The 21,433-nt window shown below is 38.1% G+C and overlaps 2 protein-coding genes across 5 annotated transcripts; both read left to right on the top strand.

Moving 5' to 3' along the window:
- Positions 1 to 125: 125 nt before the first annotated feature.
- On the top strand, positions 126 to 13,260 carry LOC105383319. Of its 4 annotated transcripts, none has more exons than XM_048627739.1 (18): positions 126 to 350; positions 1,680 to 1,791; positions 1,949 to 2,064; positions 2,185 to 2,252; positions 2,355 to 2,417; positions 3,985 to 4,054; positions 4,449 to 4,541; positions 4,984 to 5,111; positions 5,343 to 5,421; positions 5,890 to 5,979; positions 6,229 to 6,281; positions 6,617 to 6,702; positions 7,029 to 7,200; positions 7,466 to 7,580; positions 8,150 to 8,343; positions 8,801 to 8,981; positions 10,697 to 12,363; positions 12,507 to 13,260. In XM_048627739.1, exons 1-18 carry the CDS (start codon positions 343 to 345, stop codon positions 12,872 to 12,874), a joined length of 3,663 nt encoding a protein of 1,220 aa, XP_048483696.1. In that variant the 5' UTR covers positions 126 to 342; the 3' UTR covers positions 12,875 to 13,260. The 4 variants fall into 4 exon arrangements, with proteins under 4 accessions (XP_048483696.1, XP_048483695.1, XP_048483694.1 ...); XM_048627738.1 differs by having other exon boundaries at positions 4,446 to 4,541; XM_048627737.1 differs by having other exon boundaries at positions 2,355 to 3,866.
- A 779-nt stretch (positions 13,261 to 14,039) lies between these two features.
- LOC105383318 lies at positions 14,040 to 21,194 on the top strand. The gene is made up of 8 exons (XM_011553354.3): positions 14,040 to 14,399; positions 14,481 to 14,756; positions 14,959 to 15,116; positions 16,056 to 16,239; positions 16,383 to 16,747; positions 17,070 to 19,706; positions 20,001 to 20,106; positions 20,633 to 21,194. Exons 1-8 carry the CDS (start codon positions 14,115 to 14,117, stop codon positions 21,143 to 21,145), a joined length of 4,524 nt encoding a protein of 1,507 aa, XP_011551656.3. The 5' UTR covers positions 14,040 to 14,114; the 3' UTR covers positions 21,146 to 21,194.
- Positions 21,195 to 21,433: the final 239 nt, after the last annotated feature.

Genomic DNA, 21,433 nt, shown 5'->3' with positions numbered 1-21,433 from the left:
TGAAAAAATGTCGAGGAAATGCCGGTAGGTATCAAGGGAATACTTCTATCCGGGATGCCTAAGGATGTTAATATTCCGAGTTTTATTACCCACAGACTAGTTTTTTTTGGATTTTGACGTGTTGTGTTGTCGGTAGTCGTTGTCGTTTGTATTTTGTAATTTTCTTTTCGTTTGCAATGTAAAATTGGCGTCGGTAGCGGTAAAAAAGTTAAAGCTTGTGAATTTTTGATGAAATTTACGAAATAATTCATTATTTAGCCATTGTTTCTAGTGTTCCGAGTTAAATTTACATGTTTTACGTATTAAAAGAACATTTAAAAGTTGTTATTCTTGTCGGTCAAAATGTCTGGGTAAGCAATAAACATTTTCTCAAAGTTCTCTGATAAGAATGCTATAGTATTGAACTGTTAAAAAGCAAAGCATATATTAATATATCTAATGTCTAAGGACACTTAAATTTATTTAACCATGGTACTGTACAATATTATAGTTTGCTAGTAGTAATAATATACATAACCTACAAATATAATATCTCAACGAATATTATTATGTATATTAGGTATATAGCTATGCTGCTGAATGCATTTTGAGGAAAGCTTGAATCTTACCTCTTATTGTACCCACTACAATGATCATTTTATGATTTGGAGGAGCTGGGTTTGACCACTATATGCCATTACTGTAACCAATACTGTACCAATTTTAATGATTAATTTAGGTATAGTTAGAAAGGAGGGATTGACTAAATGCTATTTTAATATTAATTTCATACATAATCCTCCCATTTGACCGCATTCAAACAAAAAAAATGCTCTTGATATATGTAGATTATGTAGGTATGTATGTATGTTATGGAGAAATTCAGGTTGCCTCCAAATGTTAAGATAATCTCAGTAGTGTTCTCATAAAATACTGTACTAATAATGGACAACATTTCATTTTCTTTACCCTATATTTTTATTAGTTATTCGGAAAGTTTATAGAAAATTAGTGGACCCGTATTTTTTTATTTTGTATATACATAAATTTTTGCATGTTATTTTTAACTTTAAAGTTAATTATTTTAAAACCGGAAATGACGTCACATATTAGGCTCAATTTTTATTTTTGTCTATTGCCTGAATCTCGTAAAAAACATAAATGACACTGACAAGTGACATTTAAACTTTGTTTACATGCCAACCAACAAATGGGTCATTTTCAAATGACCTTGATATTTCTAATGATGGAAAGTAGGTACTTATCATACTGTAAAAAAATAAGCAGAAGCATTTTTTCAGCTGTGTAGGCGGTGGCATGCTCTGGGACATATTATATAGAGGTCATCTCTTAATAATAAATAAAAAAAATGACAGAAAGTGTCAGAACAGAATTAATGAAAATGACCCAAATAAACAACAACGTCACGATAAAACGTCAACGTCAATCAAAAATGAAAGTGACAGTTACTTTGTTTTTAAATCTATAGGCTTTGATCATCAAAATGCATCGCACCTGATGCATGACGTCATCAGCACTTTTTTACTATTTTATGATTTTCTCGAAAATGATACATCCAAAAAATACAAAAACATTTTTTTTGTGGCCTTTAGAGCTAAATCTCGAAATGGTTTTCGATTTATAGCAGCTTTAGTTTTTTGAAATGTTGTCCATTATACCTTACCTCTCATGCTTTTCAGGAGGGCCTATACTATGAAGGAGTTGAGGGGAATTGTGGAGTACATAAATGACCATAAATACTACGGACAGACAAAGGCTAGGAAGATGTGGATGGATTATGCTAGTTCAGGTGTAAGTACCTAGATCTTTATTATTTTAATTGAGATGTAATAGACTTATTATACATAGTAGATAAGCAGTTCTTGTTAAAAATATTAGGTAACTGAACTGTTCAAGTAATCCAATAAGTTATGGCCACAACCTTTTGAAGTATTTGATTGTGTTTTAGCTTACTACGAGAACATGGCAAAGTCTAAAAGAAACATTCCTGAAGCGTATACTGCCTGATATTGTGAATCCTTACTATAAACTATCAATGGAAGAAATCCGGAGCTTCAGAAATGGGTATTGTATAGTAATTTATTACAAATTAACATTATAGTTATTTTAAATTTAATGATGCCCGTAGTCTCTACCTATTCTCTTTAAATGCAATGAAATTGTAATAAAATATTCTTGTTTCAGTCGTAATGAATGTAACAACACAAATAAACTGGAGTTTCGCACTGCTAGCGATGAATCAACAAGCATTGGTAACATGATCAATTCTACCTTTAAATTAAATTAATTCCCTAAATTATAATAATTATTTGATTTCCACATATTTTATAATATCTGAACTTTAATTTTAACAGATCAGAATGTAAATGAGCAGCCCAGCACTAGTCGTAAAGCTAAAGAAGAAAACAATGTGTCAGGTGAGGATATAACATGTTCAAAAGTATCTTCTAACAGAGAATCAGTGGAAACATTCATTTTGGGAACTGAAGAATGCTATGAAACTGCTGAAGATCTCATTAGAGAACTGGAATCGGTTGAAGAAGTCAATGAATCTGAAGCTAACACCAATCATGTTGAATCAGCTCTAAAGGGCCTCTCTAATGAGCCCTCGGCCATTGTTCAGGATATTATAAATGCATTTAATAATGAAAGTGATTTTTCGGACGGCGAACCGCGTCTGACAATTGTTGAAAACAATGAAGTGCCAAGAGAAAGTACAACTCCAGATAATTTAATGGAAGTTCTGCTCCATGAAATTCCAGAAGATATTGATGAAAATATAGAAACTGAAGATAATAATTCAAAAATAAATGGTGTAACTAATAAAGAACATGAAGATAAAAAAGAACCAGCCAATGCAGATGATAGTTCTAATAAAAAGTCATTAAAGCTTAAGAAAATAGGAAAGAAAGCAAGGGCAAAGAAACACATTAGTCCAGAAACTGTTTCTAAAGCACCTACGGAAGAGCAAAATAATGTGGATGATAATGCTCAAACTCAGGACCAGCCACAAACAAATCAAGTTCCCAGCTCTATTAACAGTTCAGTCAAAAATATAAATGAAAAGTCGTTAACAAATAGTGGACTCACAGACTCTTTACTTCCAAATAATCAAGAAGGACTTCCACATAAACCTAATACATCTGAATCAAAAATTATTATAGAAAATACTGAAGAAATAATAGACCACCCAAAGTCACCTGTTATCAAAAAATCAAAGCTTAAAAAGAAGAAAACCAAGAGTGAAAATAAATTGAAACCAACTACAGGATCAGATGTTGAAGGAAATGTATCGGAAACAAAAGAACATGAACAACCTGAAACTAAGTTACAAGAAAACAAAAAAGAAGAACCAAAAACTCATGGAAATACACCAGATACTCTCTCTTCAGACCAGAAGAATACAACTGCTGCTAAGAATGAAACTCTAGCAGAAATATCACCAAAGAAACCTGCAAATGATAATAACAAGGATTCTGATACAGCCAATGTTACTGATACCCAGGAGTTGTCAAATCCTTGCTTACAAAGTGTCAGCCTGTTTGCAGAGCAGTCTCTGACTGTAGCCCTTAGTGACAGTGATTCCTCGCAACCAGCCAGTACTTCAAACATACAGAGAAAATCCAATGCAGCTCCTCTAGTTGATGAAGATAAAATAACAATGAATTCTTCAGATAAAATTGACGAGAATGATACAGAAATACCACCTAATTTAGGAACAGAATCTCAAATCCTAGTTCTAAGGTCACATTCAGATACGGAAAGCGATCTTGAAGTGGTTCCAGTGGCTATTAAGACTCGTAAAGTTGATTCTCAAAGACCTCAGAGATCCAAAGTTTTAGATAATTTGTTTGGACATTCCAGTGGTAAGTTGGGCTTAGGTTTATGGTGTAGGCCAATGCATTTTGTATTTTAAATAGACTGCCAAAATAAAGGAAATTTTATTCTAATTATTTATAGTAAAAACGAAATTTCTGGTTTCAGGTACACATAAAGAAAATAGGCGCAGGAAGCATAGCTTTCGCAACGGCTCTGTATCGAAACATCATGCCAGGTAAATATTTAGTACATAGATAGATTGGGCTTTTGAGAGTGAGATACTCTGCTTCATATCCCTGACCTCCCCTCTAACCCGTTTTACATCCACACATTATCCAAATAGGTAGGTACACTGCCCTAGCTTCTGTCTCGCTCATTCCTTTTGCTCGTAGCGCGCGCGACCTAGCGGTTTCGACTATAGTGCGCGCGGAACTAGCTGGCCGCGCCTTTAGTATGTGAGCGGTGGGACGGGGAGGCGGGGGCGCTTGGACTTAGTAGTAACTGACATTGACAACAAGCGCCCCCGCCTCCCCGTCCCACCGCTCACATACTAAAGGCGCGGCCAGCTAGTTCCCCGCGCACTATACTTATTGACGTATTTAAAACTTATGTTTATTTCCCTCAAGCAGGTCTAGCTCAGACTCGAGCGAGTGGACGTCGGAGAGCGACAGCGACTGCGTGTCGCCGCCGCGCGCGCGCCACCGCCGCGGGGGCAAGTATTTGTAAGTACATTATGTATTAATACACTCGCGAGCAATGTACCACTGGAAATATTTCAGCTAACCTACCTACTTATATGTTTTTTTCGTTCTTTCCATAAATGTATGCGGTCTCGCTGTTGTATGCTTCTATTCTCGTTGTATGCTTATAATGTGATATAATATTTTATACATTTACTAAATTAAGGAAATCTGATAATCCTGCCATATCATATTAGGCTCATATTAGGCAAGTTACGGCGGAATTAACTGTGGGTGGCGTGCTGAAGATACTAATATTGCAATACCATTAATATTATGTATCACAATTTACTAGTTAAAATATAATACAAGAAGCGGCCTTATCACCAACTACGAGCTCTTCTAGGCAACCTGTGGGTTATATTATTCTGTGCTTTGCAGGATTGATTGATTTGTGGGCTAATAGTAACCACATTGTTCCCAGGAAGCCTCCGTCGTCTCGGATCCTGTCGCTGGAGCAGGAGGGCGGGCTGTTTGTGGCGGTCGGCAAGAGGGTATACCCCCTCGTTAAGGGGGGAAAAGTGCTGAAGAGTCTCACGTACAAACCTGAAAGTGAGTAAGCTGGTAGATAATGATTTTAGTGTTATGTTCGGCTTGTAAATTTTTGATTATGTGCGGGAAAGAGATCAGTACCTAATCTCCATCCCGGCTTTAGACTACTGATTTGTATGAAAATACTGGACTATAACTGGTTCTAAACCAGAACTATATTTAATCTACATTTTATAATAGGATAAAGAAAAAAACCTTGTTTTATTATTTTAATATTACACTTTATTTCAGGTGACTCTGAAGCTGAAAACGATTCTTATTGGAAACTTAAATATGTGGAGCAGAGAAAAATTAATTCAGAGCTACAAAAGTAAGTCTTTTGAAAACTGATATAATTATCTCTGCTTTTGACAGATAGTATTTTATCAAAAGAGAATGGCCAAATCTGACCCGCTTTGCAGCCACTAACCAAACCTATTTTTATTCAGGAATAAAATTGTTCTGATGAAGGCAAAATATTAAATTTAAAAAAAACCGAAACCACTTAAAAAAAACACTTTGCTTAAGGGAAACATCTAGTACAGTACAAAGACTTGATCTTTCAGCACCTATATCTTCGTTCTCCCATGCCTCATAATAATAAAGTTTACACCAGTATATGTATACTGTAGTCATGGGCTGCACATCAGTAGGTATATGTTTCACCAATGGCTGCTCTGGCGGGTCATGCTCATGGCGCCATAGAGACAATCATGGCCATTCTCCTTTCCGACTGTAACAAAATTTCATCTTATAGAGGGTGTTTCAGCTTATTCTAACTAAAGAACTTTTATTTCAGAATGTTGCAAAAGAACAATACTGGAGTGGACAATAAATCCATAGTTGAAAAGCAAACAAATTCGCCAATTTTACCCTCCAAGTCGTCCAAGTAAGTTAGTTATTTATTTTACTATTGTTTCCATTAAATAACTCAAACCTTGAGTATGTGTGTATATATTTCATGATTTAGTACTCCGTCTTATTGCTCAAGACAAGCGCGTTGCATTTGCATCACTAGTTCACTACATATTATTAATGAAATAGAAAACATGTCTAAATGATATCAATAATAATTGGGTCTAATATACATATTATTATATACCATGAATAATAATTACCTTTATACTTTATTTTTCAGGAAGCCTAAAGGAATCATCATCAACGACCAAGGTCAAGATGACCAAGTTAAAGGTAATTACAGTTTTTTTTGCACTTGCGCAAATGAACGTCATACTAAGCCCAAACTGTAATTTTCTGTGGAATACTTGGAACAAGATAAGTGGAACTTGACTATTATCATTTATGTCTGTATACGATTCGTTTTATTTACATACAATCTGCCTACAATTCATATTTTATGTGTATCCAGAATCCAGACGACATCTTTTATGCCTTTGTTTTGAAAGCATGACAAGTCACAATCAGACAAGATTTTTAGTAGGTGGCTCATCTGGGTAGCTAATTAATTTATCATCATTTTTTAATGTGAAAAGTAGGTACTAATAATATTAATTTATCTTTTTCAGCCTTCGAAGTTGTCGGCCCAAAAGATGTTGAGAACAAACCTGAAAACGACAAGACTGTTAAAATTAGATTTGCTAAGGACAATGAGGTAAGAAATGACAATTGCCAATAATAGAAGTTAATACATGATCGAAGACTGGAAACTGTATCTAAAACTATATTTGTTAACTTAATCTTATCCAGAGATGTTAATAATATTTTTTATGTTCTGTTGCGTCGTGCAATTCTTGCTGTAATTGTAAAAATAACAAATTAAAGTTTTTTTTAACTATATTTTGCTATTCACCATAACGGAAAAAAATCGAACATACTGTATCTTCAAAAATAAATTATTATAAAATCAGTAACATTCGAAAAGTAACGTCAGGTATAACCAACAGTAACAATATAAACAAATATTTTGATAATTCGCAGGAGGTATTCCTAGAAGGGCACTGGCAGTCGCTGCACCCGATATTCTCCGAGGTGATGCAGGTGTTCAAGAAGAAGGCCCAGCTGGACGACGCTGGGAGCAAACCGGAGGAGACGGTCGAGATCAACAGCGGGGCCACCACTCCTGTTATAGTCAATGAGAAGGTGGATGATGGTTAGTTTCGTACTCATTTTTTTTATTTTATATTTACATAGTATGTTTTTAAATATCTAATATAATTATCTCCAATCTGCCTGCCAAGCGGGGAGATTATAGGCATAACCCTCCAGTTCTGAAGGTAGACCATGTACTACAGTGGATTGACGGCAGTGTGGTTTGTTTGTGTATGAAGACTGTTGAGAAATGAAAGAGCTAAATAGCTACGTACTGAAGTGAATTAGTTAGAAAGTAGATTTTAAATTATTATTCACAATTTCAGAGACCAGCAAAAAAGTGAGTGAGATGGAAGATAGGATCTTCAAGGAAATAGAAGAGCTCGACAAGAATGGATCCCACAAGACTGACGACGAGGAAGAAACCCATGTCAATACCAGGTAAATATTATGTACAGTAAGGGGCAGATAAACCTGACCCCCTTAGAAGCATTGTTAGTATGAGAGGAGGGTCAGGTTTCTCTGCACCTGACCGTACTAGCTTTTGAGGTAGCCTTGCGTCGCCATTGAAGGGTTTCCGATGGGAATTCTGTGGTAACCACCCATTGTGGTAGACGCACAATCATCAGAGATAATGTAGCTTATATTCTTAAAAGATTTTTATCGGTTCAAAGTAAGTATATTGTAAATAAAACACTCCTTGCAAACCCTGAATTTCCATTTGCACTAAGCACTAACCTAAACACTCACGATTGTCTTATGTTTAAAATGTCATCGATAACACTGTAAAGCTTCTGTAAAGCTATCAACGACCATAGAGAAAGCGAGACGTTGTGAATCATTTCATAACCTGCAACAATCATCTACATTCCAGATAAATTCTCGGCCAATGATAATGATGATGAAATCATTTATATAAATAAATAAATAAACAAAGAGCTGACTGCCAACCTTCAATGATGGAGAGGCACTATAAGAAGAAGAATATAAATAAATGATTTATTTCACAGACGCAAACGAGGCCGTCCGCGCAAGCTCGACTCTCCGACACCATCGGCCGCGCCGTCACCCGTGCCACGTACCAACAAGCGAGCCAAGACCGACCCCAGCCCAGACAGCGAGATCATCGTCAACGAGAACAAGTTGAGGCCGGTCGAGGACACCGAGGTGAAGAGGAGAGGCCGGCCGAGGAAGCTGGAGGAAGGTATGTTGTCATTGATGAAATTGTGCATTAGCTGCATCAAATGAGTGGAAGTTTTATTTATTTATTTATATACACTTTATTGTACACATATACAAGCAAACATAAAAGAGAACAGTTACAAATCAAAACACAAAAAGTGTACAAAGGCGGGCTTATTGCCAAAAAGCAATTTCTTCCAGCCAACCTACGACTGGGTGAAAGATAAATGACATTTTATTTTCCTACAATAATGAAGCATCCGTAGTCGAGCTAGGTTCAGTGATAGTAAGTGATAATTGAAGCAACACATGGCACGACAGGGGTGACCGATTAAAGTGGTTGTTTTCTGGACGCATCCGTGCTTCGGACGGCACGTTCAGCCATGGGTCCCGGTTGTTGTTTTGGATGCAGTCATTGAGCCTAGTCAGAGGCCTTGGGACAGCTTGAAAACATCTGACACTTCCTTGATTTTTCACAGATGCCACGCCAGTCAAGCAGAAACGATCCAAGGCAGAGCAGCCGTCTGAGGAAGACCTGGTGCCTGAGGATTCTCAGATACTGTACAAGTTCCCCTCGCCCGAGCCCGCCCCGGCCCCGGCCGAGCATCGAACCCGCACCTACAGCCGCACTAGCCTACACAGAACTAGCAATAAGAAATAGTGAGTACACTCTTGTACTATACTTCCAAGTTTTTACTACTTTGGTAGAATTTTAGGGGGAGACTGTGAAATTCATCGCCCAAACGACTTAAAAATATTATGAGTTTTATAGAACTAGGAAAAACTCGCATAATTTATGTCGGACAACAGTTAATTTGATCGATTTTTAGATCAGAATTACATAGGTGTTCTATTTTTTGAGATCATTGAAGAGATATATCATGTATGTTGGATTAAGTACAGTAAATTGTTGTTGTTTTTGTACAGTGAAGGCTGAATTTAAGTTATTCTTTTTGATATAAAATGCATGCCGCATATTATAAACTTTACTATGAATTATGAAAGTACGTAATATATTTGATTGATGACAGAAAGGTGATCGTATCTGACTTGTACCTACTGTAACTTTCATTTTCCTTTTTCCCCAACTTGTTATATTTTTTCTCTTTATTTAATCTTTAAGTTGTATTTTTACATATAACCTGGAATAAAACATTTTGTTTTTATAAATTTACCCCCTTATTCATAGAGAAGTTACAGAACGTTTTAACTAATAAACTGTTTTGTCCCTTTCCGACAAAGAACTATTTGTTCTTTGACAGAGAGGGACAAAACAGTTTATTAGTTAAAACGTATTGTAACTTTTCTATGAATAAGGGGGTTAGAGTATTGCCGATTATTTAGGTATAATACTAATCCTACTATATTTTTACTACAATCATTCTAACAAATTTGATAGACAAATTACCTAGTAAAGAAAATCAATCATAAATCTACTTTTATAAATTTTTATAAACCAAAAGAGTAAGCGATGTGCATAGATAGTATATATTTTTTATTTCTAAGAAGTACAGTTTGTCACTCCGATATCTGACCTCCTCCAGATAATTTAATTTAGTTTTACTTTGTACAAATGTTAAAGCAAAACTTTTTTCATTTACTGCGCAGTCTGTCGTAAATTTCATTCAAATGTTTGGGGATCAGATAGCTGCATGGCCAACTTTATTAAAGTAGCAATAAAGTTACCCTTATTACATTATAAGAATTACGTAAGAGGTAAACATTTGTAAATATATTTAGTACCTAGTTGTTAAAGGAGCTCCGTAAATAAGGGTTGTCATTTGTTTTTGTAAATGAAAAAGTGTAAATATGGGAGCAGGTGTTGTAAAAACACACTTTTTTAAAATAAAACTGTTAAAAATATACATGCGTTTTTCTTAAATCATCGTCATAAATTTATATAAAAATATTTTAAGTAGGTATCTACTTATTTCGGGAAATGGATCTGTGCGAAATAGGTGAGTCGTCGTGTTGTCTCATTTTAGTGTTACTGTACCTGCTTCCATTGCATGCGCTTGTTTCACCCTGGCTCCTTAACACCAAACCAACATCGCACCATAGCTTATGCACTCCTAGCACCTAGGTATATCTAAGTGTAAAAATCAAATAATAACACACATAACATTATTCATACCGCTTATCAAACCCCGCATGCGTTGATGCGTTGCATGGCATTTTTGTCTACGTAGATAAACTCGTTTAATGTACGTCCCACCGTGTCAAAGACATCGTGTTTAACGCAATTCGCAATACAAAGATGCTTATCTACTTCGATAAAGATGTAATGCGGCCGTGGCGGGTAATGGTACCTATAAATTTAATTGCAGGTAAAGTAACTTATATAAAAATGAAGACACGTATATTTTGTTTTTCAGCACCAAGTCTGTTCGGGTAAAGTACCACTCAACAGGCAACATGTCTATAGCCTCAGAGAGCAGCCAGGGCTACCAGGACTCAGACAACAGTCCTCCGAAGTACAACGTGGCTAGGAAACGCCGCCTCACCCTACCCTACTATTCCTGCAAGGACAGAAGCAAACACAACCGCACACACACCAGGAAATCACACAAATACTTTGACTGGGACGCCTCGGGGGAGTCTAGCAACTCGTCGTTCAATATATCTGTGAAAAAAACACGCTCAGTCACACAAAACTCGTCCGCAAACACATCGGCGTACAAGTCAGAATCTTATCAACTGCTCATGCCTTCGGGTCGGACCTTCAAACCCTTGCAAAGCATCAGCGAACTCAGCCCGTGTCCTAACGAAATCAACCCAAAATGTGACTTAAACCTTTCACCGGCGTCGCAGTTGATGCCAGACAAAGTTGATGACAGCGAGTCCAATCATTCCACTCACAGAGAAGCGGGGAATAGCAGCAGTGTATCCCTGCCTTTGTCTCCAGAACTGTCCATTGTGGAAAACATATCGATCACCAAAAACACTATCCATCCAAATGACTGCCCAACTATCAACGAAATGCAGATAAATGAGGAATTAACCAAAGATTGTGATGAGAAATACCTCATGTTGGAAGTGGATGTGTCTGTGCCTCTCATGACGCAAGACTGTCTCTTGACAACTTCGTATCAGAAAACAGATTTAAGATCCAGTCCCAGTGAAGGATCAGCTCCATTCATAGACTCCGTAGACATTGATGACAGTGGAGAAAAGAAAGCAAATCCAGGAAAAGGAACAACGGTGTCTGATTCTCTGCTGAGTAAAATAGACACGGTTAGTATCGAAGAAAATGCCACAATTTCTGACTCGCTCGATTTACGACTAAAAAATATGTTGCTGGAAAGCGCGAAAAAGATGGCTGCACAGAATACTATAGTTAAAATAAAGGATGAAACTGATGATATAAGTGAAGTAGCTACAACAACTAAAGCTAAAGTGGCTAAGTCTAAAGCCAAGAAACGATGCTCCACTCCTCGAAAGAGAAAAGGGTCCAAGAAGCTAGAAGTGCCAACAGTCGCTGCAGTAGTAGAAGAAGAATGTATGGAGTTCTGCAACTCTGGAAGGAAATCCTGCCCGCCGGTTATATCCGTGTACTGTGCAGAGAACCCTATAGAAAACAACGAAAACGTTGACATCACCAATGTCTCTGTGACTGTCGCCAAAACCAAAGAAAAGTCAAAGAAGCCGAAAGAAATTATTAGAGTCAAAATTACCAGACCAAAGTCGAAAATTACGGTCGAGAAATCGCCTTCAAAGAAATCACGTAAGAAGAATGCTAGTAGACTGTCCATACTCACAGATAGCGGAATCAATGACACTGTCTCCACTGCAGTTCTACACAGCTTCAATGAATCAGTGGATCTCATACACAACCACTCAGAAACGTGTCTCCACGCCAATGAATGTCTGACTAACAGCGTCGTATTTATGGATAAGAGTCATTCGATCGTTTCTTTGAGCACTAGTTCTTTTCATTCACGGGAGGATAAAGAAAATGTTGGCAATATCAGAGAGAAAGGCAAGAGTGTTTCGCCTCAATTCTTCTGTGATGACGCCCAAGATGCTACGAGCTTGTCTAATGGTATGTTTATATCCCTTTTATACACCTCTTCTTTAATTTATTGTCAGTACAACATGTATGTTATCGTTACTGTATAATGTAACCCCCACATAATAGCCCATTAAAAATTAAAGATAGATACTACATTCTATATTTAATTGCAGCTTTGTCGAAAACAAGCAACGAATCCGGCGACATCGACGCTTACGAAACTAGCCTCCTTACAGAAGACCTATCAGACGAACCGACTCTTCAACCCAGAAGACAGTCCAACTGGTACCTCTTAAGCGAAGAGGAGAATACAAACACCCTGTGTGGGGCATTACAGCCCGCCGAATGTACCATGCGAAGCAGCTACGGCTCGAATCTGAAGCAAATATTCACCTCCTGTGCTGTACCGGATTTGTCCACCATAACGGAATTTTCCAGAGAAACCGACCTGAACAGCCAGAAGGGCGGGCCCCAGAATATGGATTGTAGTACCAGAAGTGAGTTTCTCAAAGAGTTCACGGATAATGAGTTCTCTATGTAATTTGTTTTTTTAATATATTTATTGTGCCATAGGTGTTTTAAACATCGATCGTGTGGACATCATCATGACCGAGTGGAAATCCCGCATGAGTGATGAAATCCGCACATTCACGCACTCAAATTTGTTAAATTATTAATATAATTTGAAGACTGATAAGTAATGATAATGCAACAATGGAGGCTGTGTGAAGTAGTTGTAAACGTATTTATTTCTTAACATTATTACTAAATTTGAACTAAATTAATTTATAATTTAATGATAATCCCAATACCAAATGCGCCTATAGTATTACGTTAATGTTGTAGGTTAAAACGTGCTGAAAGTACAGGGTGGCTTTTTATCAGTGCTTGTGCCGTCTGAACCCTAGTAAATAAAGTTTTTTTTTACTTTTGTAGTGTTTGTCCACTCCTTTTGTAGTGTTTTTTTTTACTTGTGGTGTTTGTCCACTCCTTACATACATTTAATAAATATATCGGTGGCATTTGTTTCGATACTAAGGAACAGAAGTCCTCCCCATATGTATACTTGAATAGAGGGTAACACAAGTACTGTCGAGTAAGGTAATAAGGTAACTGATAAAATCCCGGTATGGGTTCAAATAGGCCATCTACAGTGAGATATGTTATTTAAGTTAATTCATTTATATTGTAATTTATATTTTTCCTATTACTAATAAAACATAAAAATACCTATGATTATTATATTTTGTTTTTTTTTTTATGTAGGTATGTAGAGTTGTACATGAGTTATAATATAAATACACGAAACTAAGAAATGCTATAAAATATGTGATGTTTGATGAATTCATCGTAGAAATTGTATCGCATAAGGCACAGAAATGACATAAACACAAATAAATGCCCTTATTTTTATAATCGTCGCGACGGACTAAAGTCCCTCATCTTTGCAGTTTTCAACGATTAACTTTGCAAGGATGTAGCCGTGGCGTGGGATTGCAATATCTGCTGAAGACGATTTAGGGTGTAGTAATGTAGTTCCTACGAAAATTCAGCTACTCCTCACTAGATGTCACTAAATATTTATTGTAAGGATGTTATTATTCTGAAAATATATTTCGATTTGTTTTTTTCTATTCTGTTCCAAATTCCAAACCGTAGGTGAAAAAAACTGTCACTTGCTCTCAGTCAGTCATAGACTAGAATATTATTACTGTCAAAAGTCAAAACAAAGTCCAAAAAATGTGCTGAAATTAAAGAAATTGCCGTGAAATCCAATAAATATGGGAAATCCTGTAATAAATCAATTTCACATAAATTTTAAGGATATAGCTATTGATGAAATAGCCCTGGAAGGGTTAGATGGGATCGATGTTGATTTGTTTTGGCGCCGAGTGGAAAAAAGGTGCTCATCCAGTTTGAGTGAAAAACTTAAAACTCGCATTTTGAATTTCCTTCTTGTGAATGATCATGTAGCTTTTTATAAGCTACCATCGCCGCGCGAACCTTTGGAAATTCGAGATAGGTTTAGCACAATTGAGGAAACATCAGGCAATTTAATTGAACCTGTAAGTAAAGAAATATGTTATGATAGCATTTTATAGTCATAATTTGTCTCTAGTTTAAACTATTTATTTATTAATTTCTAGCCGGAATGCTTTGACGGTCCCTACGAGTACTGTCCAGTGCCAGCTGCTTATGGATCTTGTAAGGATTACAATGAAAGGGTGTTGATACCAAAAGAGGACCTAAAATGTCGCATACTCACAGCAGTTGTGGAGGAATATGGACAGTGCCTGGTGATGGTGGCATCATTGGAGGAGCGATGGCGGGCCCTGGCTCCTCAGCTCCCTATATCACAGTTGAAATCATTGAACCTCACCCATTATTGCCTATTGGAACTCATTGGCAAAAGCAGAGAAAATGTAAGTAGTTTTCATATTGTCATTATAACAATGCACCCCAAAGGTTAAATTATACAGGTTGTCCTGTAAAAAGTGGACCAATGGAAAGAGAGTGACTCAAGGGGTTAATCTGAACACCTGTATGTGTACTGATTTCTCTTAACACAAAACTGCATGGCTCATCTAAGTGATTGAAATAAAATACCTATCATCTAATCATCAGGGTCAGATGTCTGCTGGAAATTCCAACCTCCTGAAGATAGTGAAGGATCCAAAGTTCCTCTTCTACAACAGGAAACAACTAGTGAAGCTGGGCCTGATCAAAGTGAACTGTGTGCCGCAAGTGTCAGGGAACAGGGGGGCCAAGGCTATCCTTCTCAGGTATTAATTATATTGTATTTATTTACTTTAACTATCATAAAAGAGTTAAATATTTTTATAGCAATCATATTTAGAATACATAAATAGTTATGTAAAATAATACAAATATCAAAAATTTTGTAAATTTCAGTACAAATTTCTTGAGTCATAATTATATTATGATCATCATCAACATCTACTCATACTCATAGAGTGAGTGCAAAACTAGCAAACTATTATTAGCAAACTAAGCTAATTCCAAAATCGTTTAGAGATATTATCTTCTTAATAAGTGTCTCATTCTTAAAAATATAAAATATTCAAGGATTCCGATTATTTTATCAAAAATGAAAATATAATTTGTCCTTCAAGACGCTGCGCATGGTTAAAGTTTCAACCAAAGAGAATAAAAATTTTCAATTGTTAAATGTCACTTCTGTCAATCTAAAGTGTAAATATTCACAGAATTACGATCTTGATGACGTCAGCGGCTGCATGGTAGCGAATGACGTCATCAAATCGTCAAAGAGCCGATCTTTAATTATTTTTTATTAAATTAACGAGAGCAGTAAAATAAAAAATATTCAAATTAGTGTCTCAAATTCCAACCTACTTCAATTTAAAATTATAAAAACAATCACCATAAAATTACTTACATACCGAATTTCAATAACATTTTGGTGTAGCTAAAAGTTACCAGAGTTTTTATCATGAAAATTATCATGTAGGTACACTTGTCCAAAATTAATAATGCACATGCAGATCTTCACATCCGAATCTTTAAATCGTAAGAGCCTTAAAAATAACACTTGCATTTTGCACCTTGTTCGAAAGAAATAGGACTCAATATCATGTGTCACATAATCGAAAAAACCGATCTGTCAAAGATTTCTATGCGCATTATCAATTTTGGAGCTCTGTACTTAGTTGCCTATAAAAACTTTTTTTTCCTTTTTACAGTTTAAAAAGGTTTTACAAATCAAGGGTAGCAATGATTCCAAGACATGGCATTATTCACAACATTATACAGTACCTGAAAGAGAAACCCGATTTCACTGAAAGAACTGATGTTTTAGTGAAAAAGAAATTAGCCAGCCCATCAAATATCAAGAGGATGAAAAAGGTTTCACATTATTTTCTTGTTGTAAGTATTTCCTATTAATTTAAGTAAAGAACTGATATTATAGAACTATATTCGTATTTATTAACTAAGTCATAAAATTCGTATTTGTATTATTCTTCACAAAACTCATTTTAATTAGTAAAATTAATAACATTGCATTACAGGAAGACAAAGATTCAGAAAGGGACGGATCCGAGCCAGTTTCTAAGAAAAGAAGACTATCTGATTTATCTCCACTAACTCCCAAGAAGTACCTTATTCTCAACATACAGAACGAAGAATCTTCCGCATCCGAAGACGAATCGCCCCCTGAAGCACCCTTAAAATGCCAGTACAGTGTAGGTGTTAACCTGTTGAGGCAAGCATACGAGAAGTTTATAGAAGCAGGGATGAACGGGCTCACTCAAGTGCAACTTGGGCAGGTGCTCGGGATAGAGTTCTACACTTGCAGGTCTATATGCAGGATGTTCAAGGCCAGGAATATTGTCAGGGAAGTGCTGGAGGATCGCGGGAGGCAGAGGACTGCTAGGTAAGGCTCAGAAGTTAACATTCAATGGGAGATAAAAGTTATGAATGGCTGAAACAATTATTGATGCAGTGGTACAACTTTAACATAAATCATTATAACTGAATACCGGAAGTTGCAGTTTATAGCATCCATTCAATACAGAGTGTTGTTGTAATTTGGGCAGCCCTTTCCCCAGTGGTGAAAGATTAATTGGCTGGTACCTTGTGATGATAATAGTATATAATTCTAGTTTCAATATTATACCTTCATAGAAATTCACTTATATGCTTCATTTTAGTTTCTGAATAATTATTCACTGTATTAAAGTAATTATGTTCAACAGGTACATAGCAAGAGCTTCAAAAGGGACTACGGACCAAAGTTTCGCTGAAGAGAAACAAAAAATGTTGGACTACATCCACAATGCCAGTCTAAATTTGTCCACACAAAACTGCTCCGACGACGGAGAACCGGTAGAAAAGAAACTAAAAACCGAAGGCATTGACGAAGCAAAGATCATAGAAGTACCTTACACCAGCAACCCAAGCAATCCGGGATTCTTGCAAGCACTGAACTCAAAGAAACCCCCAACGCTTAGACAGCTCAAATACGCTAACGGCATACTGAAAGTGACCAGAGAGCGGCTTTCAGTGACGGGATACCAGACGCTGAGTACTATAGTAGCGGAGGAGATCAAAGAGCCTCGTCTCGATACTAAGGCTCTGGCCACACTGGTGCATAAACTTTTCGCCGAGAAGCAAGTGAAGCTGTTCAAGCTGGCCTGGCCCGGCCACCACCAGCGCTACTCCAACCTCATCTGCGCGCCGCACATCACGGCCACGCATGACGTCATCACCAGGAAGTACAGAGAGATCTGCATCCGATCATACATCAACAAGGAGGTCAAGACACCTAAAGTGAAAAAGGAGGTGAAGACAGTCGAGCAGTTAGGACGACCGTTCAAGCTATACGCGTACCCGAGATACATGAAAGTGCGGAAGCTTCACGAGTTCATCTGCAAACTGGTGTACTTCAGGGACAATCCAGGGTTTCCGGATCTGCCGCCGGGGTTCGCGTCGCTCATACACATGATACCGGAGATGTCGGTAGAACTGGCCGTTGGACACATCAGCTCGACTGCCATGACTCAGATCCTGCCTCTGCGGCTTACAGAAGCCATCATGGGACAGAAGCTTCGGGAAGTCCCCCAATCCATGTACAAGACCATACTGCAGTCGAAGAGTCTACAAACGTGTTTACGCGCGACCCTCGCAGTACTGTCGTCGTTCGGGCTGATACAGCTCTGTCTACCGCAGGCTATAGCCGACCACCACAGCGGGTTACTAAAGTACATCTTCTACGTAAACCGCAACGCTAAACTTCTCGACACCACGGGGACCTGGCCCAGAGACGTGGACCCGAAGACCATAGAGAAAACCTTCAAGTTCGATACTCTCGATGACGTTGTGACATACTGGGAGAGTCTGTTCGACATATCGCTCGGGACGATAGTACTGGACCGGGATAAGAGCAAGCAGATGCCGGCGGCCAGGATCAGGAGCCTGAAGGATGTGGAGAAGAACGATGACGGCTCAGTGTACGGCGACGGCGGCGGCCCGGCCGGCCTCGACTCCACATACTACCTGGAACTCCAGCGGCATTGGGAGACCATGCACGTCGTCAACTACAAGAAGACAACCCTACAAGCGCTCAAACTCAAAAAAGCCAAGAGATTAGCAGCCAAAAACAAAGAGAAGAAACCGGCTAAGAAGCCAATCAAACCGGCGAAGGTCAAGCTGGTCGCGTCGAAGAAACCAGCCGCGAACCTGAAGAGAAAACGTTTACCGGAACGCGTTCTCAAATGGACGAAAAACGAGGACTACATGCTCTTGCTCTGTAAAGCGGCGCTCACCATAATGAGTCCTAATTCCCAACCAGGCTGCTTGACAGTTCGGAACCTGGTTGCTAAAGACATTCTATCAGCACACGACCCGGGGAAGACCGCTAGTTTTTGCCACAAGCGGTCAGTGATGCTGGAGAGCAACTCGACTCTGACCCACGAGCGCGAGTGTCTGGTGAGTGAGCTGCGGCGCCGCCCGCACCTCGCTTCACGCTATGAAAACCGCCTCAAGAAGGTCCGTCTGGCCCATTCCCTCAACATGGCTAAATTCATCAACTCGGCTCGCCTGCCCGCCATGGAACTAGTCCACATCCTGCTCCAGATCTCCCGGAGCAAGTCCTACACGAAGCGAGTGCCCTGCGTCGCTCTCAACCTCGAGGAGTTCAACCAGAATTACGACATCACCATGTCCACCAGCCAAAAGGCGTTCAACCTCTACCGGACGTCGCCGGACTGCTCCGATGAAGTCACGACGCTGAAAGAGTCAATCATCATGGCTCTGGCATTCAAAGACGATGAGAACGTGAAAAAGTCGGAAAAAGTTTACACCTTCCTGGATAAGTATTCGGAGACTCAGCTACGGACGGCCATTGAGCATCTGCGCAAAAGCAGCGCCATCTCTGTCAAAGAGAAGTCGCTCAACAATATCCTGAACAGATTCTCGTTCTCGGATATGGTCAAGACCACGTCATCGTTCAAAGCGACAATGAGCACGTACAAGTTTTCTGCCGCGTATCAGCGTCGACAGATCTCGAAATTGAACTCGGAATTCGTTGACCAAGTGGCGAATATCTTGAATGAAGAGTTGCCAACAAAGCCAGGTGGTTCCCCGGAAATGAACTGCGTTGTGTGCGAACTACTGGTTTCTAATGAAGTGGAGTTGGTCACAGAATCCAGTCCCTACATAACTGGGTCGTCAGGGACGTTGCTGAATGAAAACAACCTGAATAACATAGACATAGAGGCGCATTATAAGCTGAAACTGGGAACGGTTCAGTGCGTCGGCAAGAAAGATGTGAAAGTGTATGCGGAAATATTTCCCGAGGTTGACTATGCAGGGATTTTGGACTCCCTTGTCAGGTGTGTATGGTTTAACTCTTTTGCAGACAGTTGCAATACTTTGATTATTTAACTTTATACCATGGATTTAAGGTAGAATTCTTCTTCTCCTTCTTCCTAGCCTATTCCTTATTTAGGGTCGGCTTTGTGCGTCATGTCACGCCATTTTACCCTATCCTCTGTCATAGCCTCATTCAGTAGTCAGTAAAGTTAAGGTGGAATTGCAATGAAATATTCTTTTTGCCTTTTAGAGGATAATAGATCGCATTTTTTATTGTATTATAATTATTTATTGTGGTGTGTAATTGGTTTCAGTGATGCTACGATCCGGAAAGCGAAAACGAAAAAGAAGCATCAGGATAAAATTATTGATATCTTACAAGAGAAAAAAGAAAATGGGTGCACATTTATGGAGTTAAAGGTATTTTACGAATCACATTACATTTATCTCATATTCAAGTAATATGAGATAAATTTGCAGTTATTACATCTTTCTGTTTAGTAAAAAATTCATGCTCCTAATGTAGTACAAAAACACCCTTTGCCTAAAGGCAACACATGTTTTTAAAAATAATAAATTTGAAATTATTAATCAGACTCATGCTTGTACCTAAATTATATAATCATGATCCTTAACGTAAATGATTAGTACACGACAGGTCGCGTGGTAAACCTTTATTGTATTACATCGATGATGATAGATTATTAAGGTTATCTACTTGTCTTGTAATGACTTAATTCAATATAATGACGTTGAGAGCTCTCACATCTCTTGTATTTTACAAATTTACAGTGTAATTTGAAAATATTCTCTCTTCCATACATATCTATCCATGGTAGCACGGTTATTATATAATATAAGGATCACTATAAAAATCGCACGGTGCCTTAGTATTTTTTACGGTAATTAACACCAGATGGCTCTATATTTTTTATACATTTTACAGAATCTTACCGGACACGATACGAAGACGCTCGTCGCGAAGCTACAGAAGATGGAAACAAACGGTATTCTGAAACTGGTCGGCTTCTACGAAAACCTGTTAGTTCTGACCGAATTCATTAAACCATGGTCTGTTCAAAATCTGGACGAACACCGCGTCATACCGACGCCCTGGCTCTCTTTAGAGGGGAGAATCAATAAAAACCTCTTCCTAAAATGGTGCGGCGTGATCCTAAATAAAGTGTTTGAACACCCAGCTATATCCATTCAGACCATATCCGAAGACATAGAGTTTATATCCTCACGAAGCGTACAGGATGTGTTAATGTTTCTGGAGCGAAGTAAGCTGGTGACGTTGAAAGTGATGACAATGTCTGAGCCAGATTTGTTCTCGGAAGATTTGCTTATCAAAGAGGAAGAGTTTTATAAATACGCCTCCCCGCAAGATATAGTGGCGTATCCTGCGAAAGACGCGTTCACAAAGTATGCTTGTTTAAGAAAAGCCATGTTGAGTTAAGTAAAGTTACATTAGTTAGACAATAAAAGTTATTTGATTTTAATGTTAACATGATTTTCTTCTTTATAAACCCTATAAGGCTCAAATTTTTGCAGGAACAAAAGTTGTTTAGAATGACTCCTGCCGGCTTGACGTTAACTTACTAGCCGAAAGTCCACCGCCAGCAAACGTGAGTTAGTTTAGCTTGGCTCGCATAGTTTGAGCCAGTTTTTCAAACAGGTGCGTCCACCGCAAACTATAGGTACCGAAGTTGTACAAAGTTTCACATGATTGCACCGTGGTCCGCTA

Source organism: Plutella xylostella, chromosome 19 (assembly GCF_932276165.1).
Source record: "Plutella xylostella chromosome 19, ilPluXylo3.1, whole genome shotgun sequence".
NCBI lineage: Eukaryota > Metazoa > Arthropoda > Insecta > Lepidoptera > Plutellidae > Plutella > Plutella xylostella.
The sequence above is the reverse complement of the archived record's forward strand: the minus strand, read 5'-3'. Positions and strand labels throughout refer to the sequence as shown.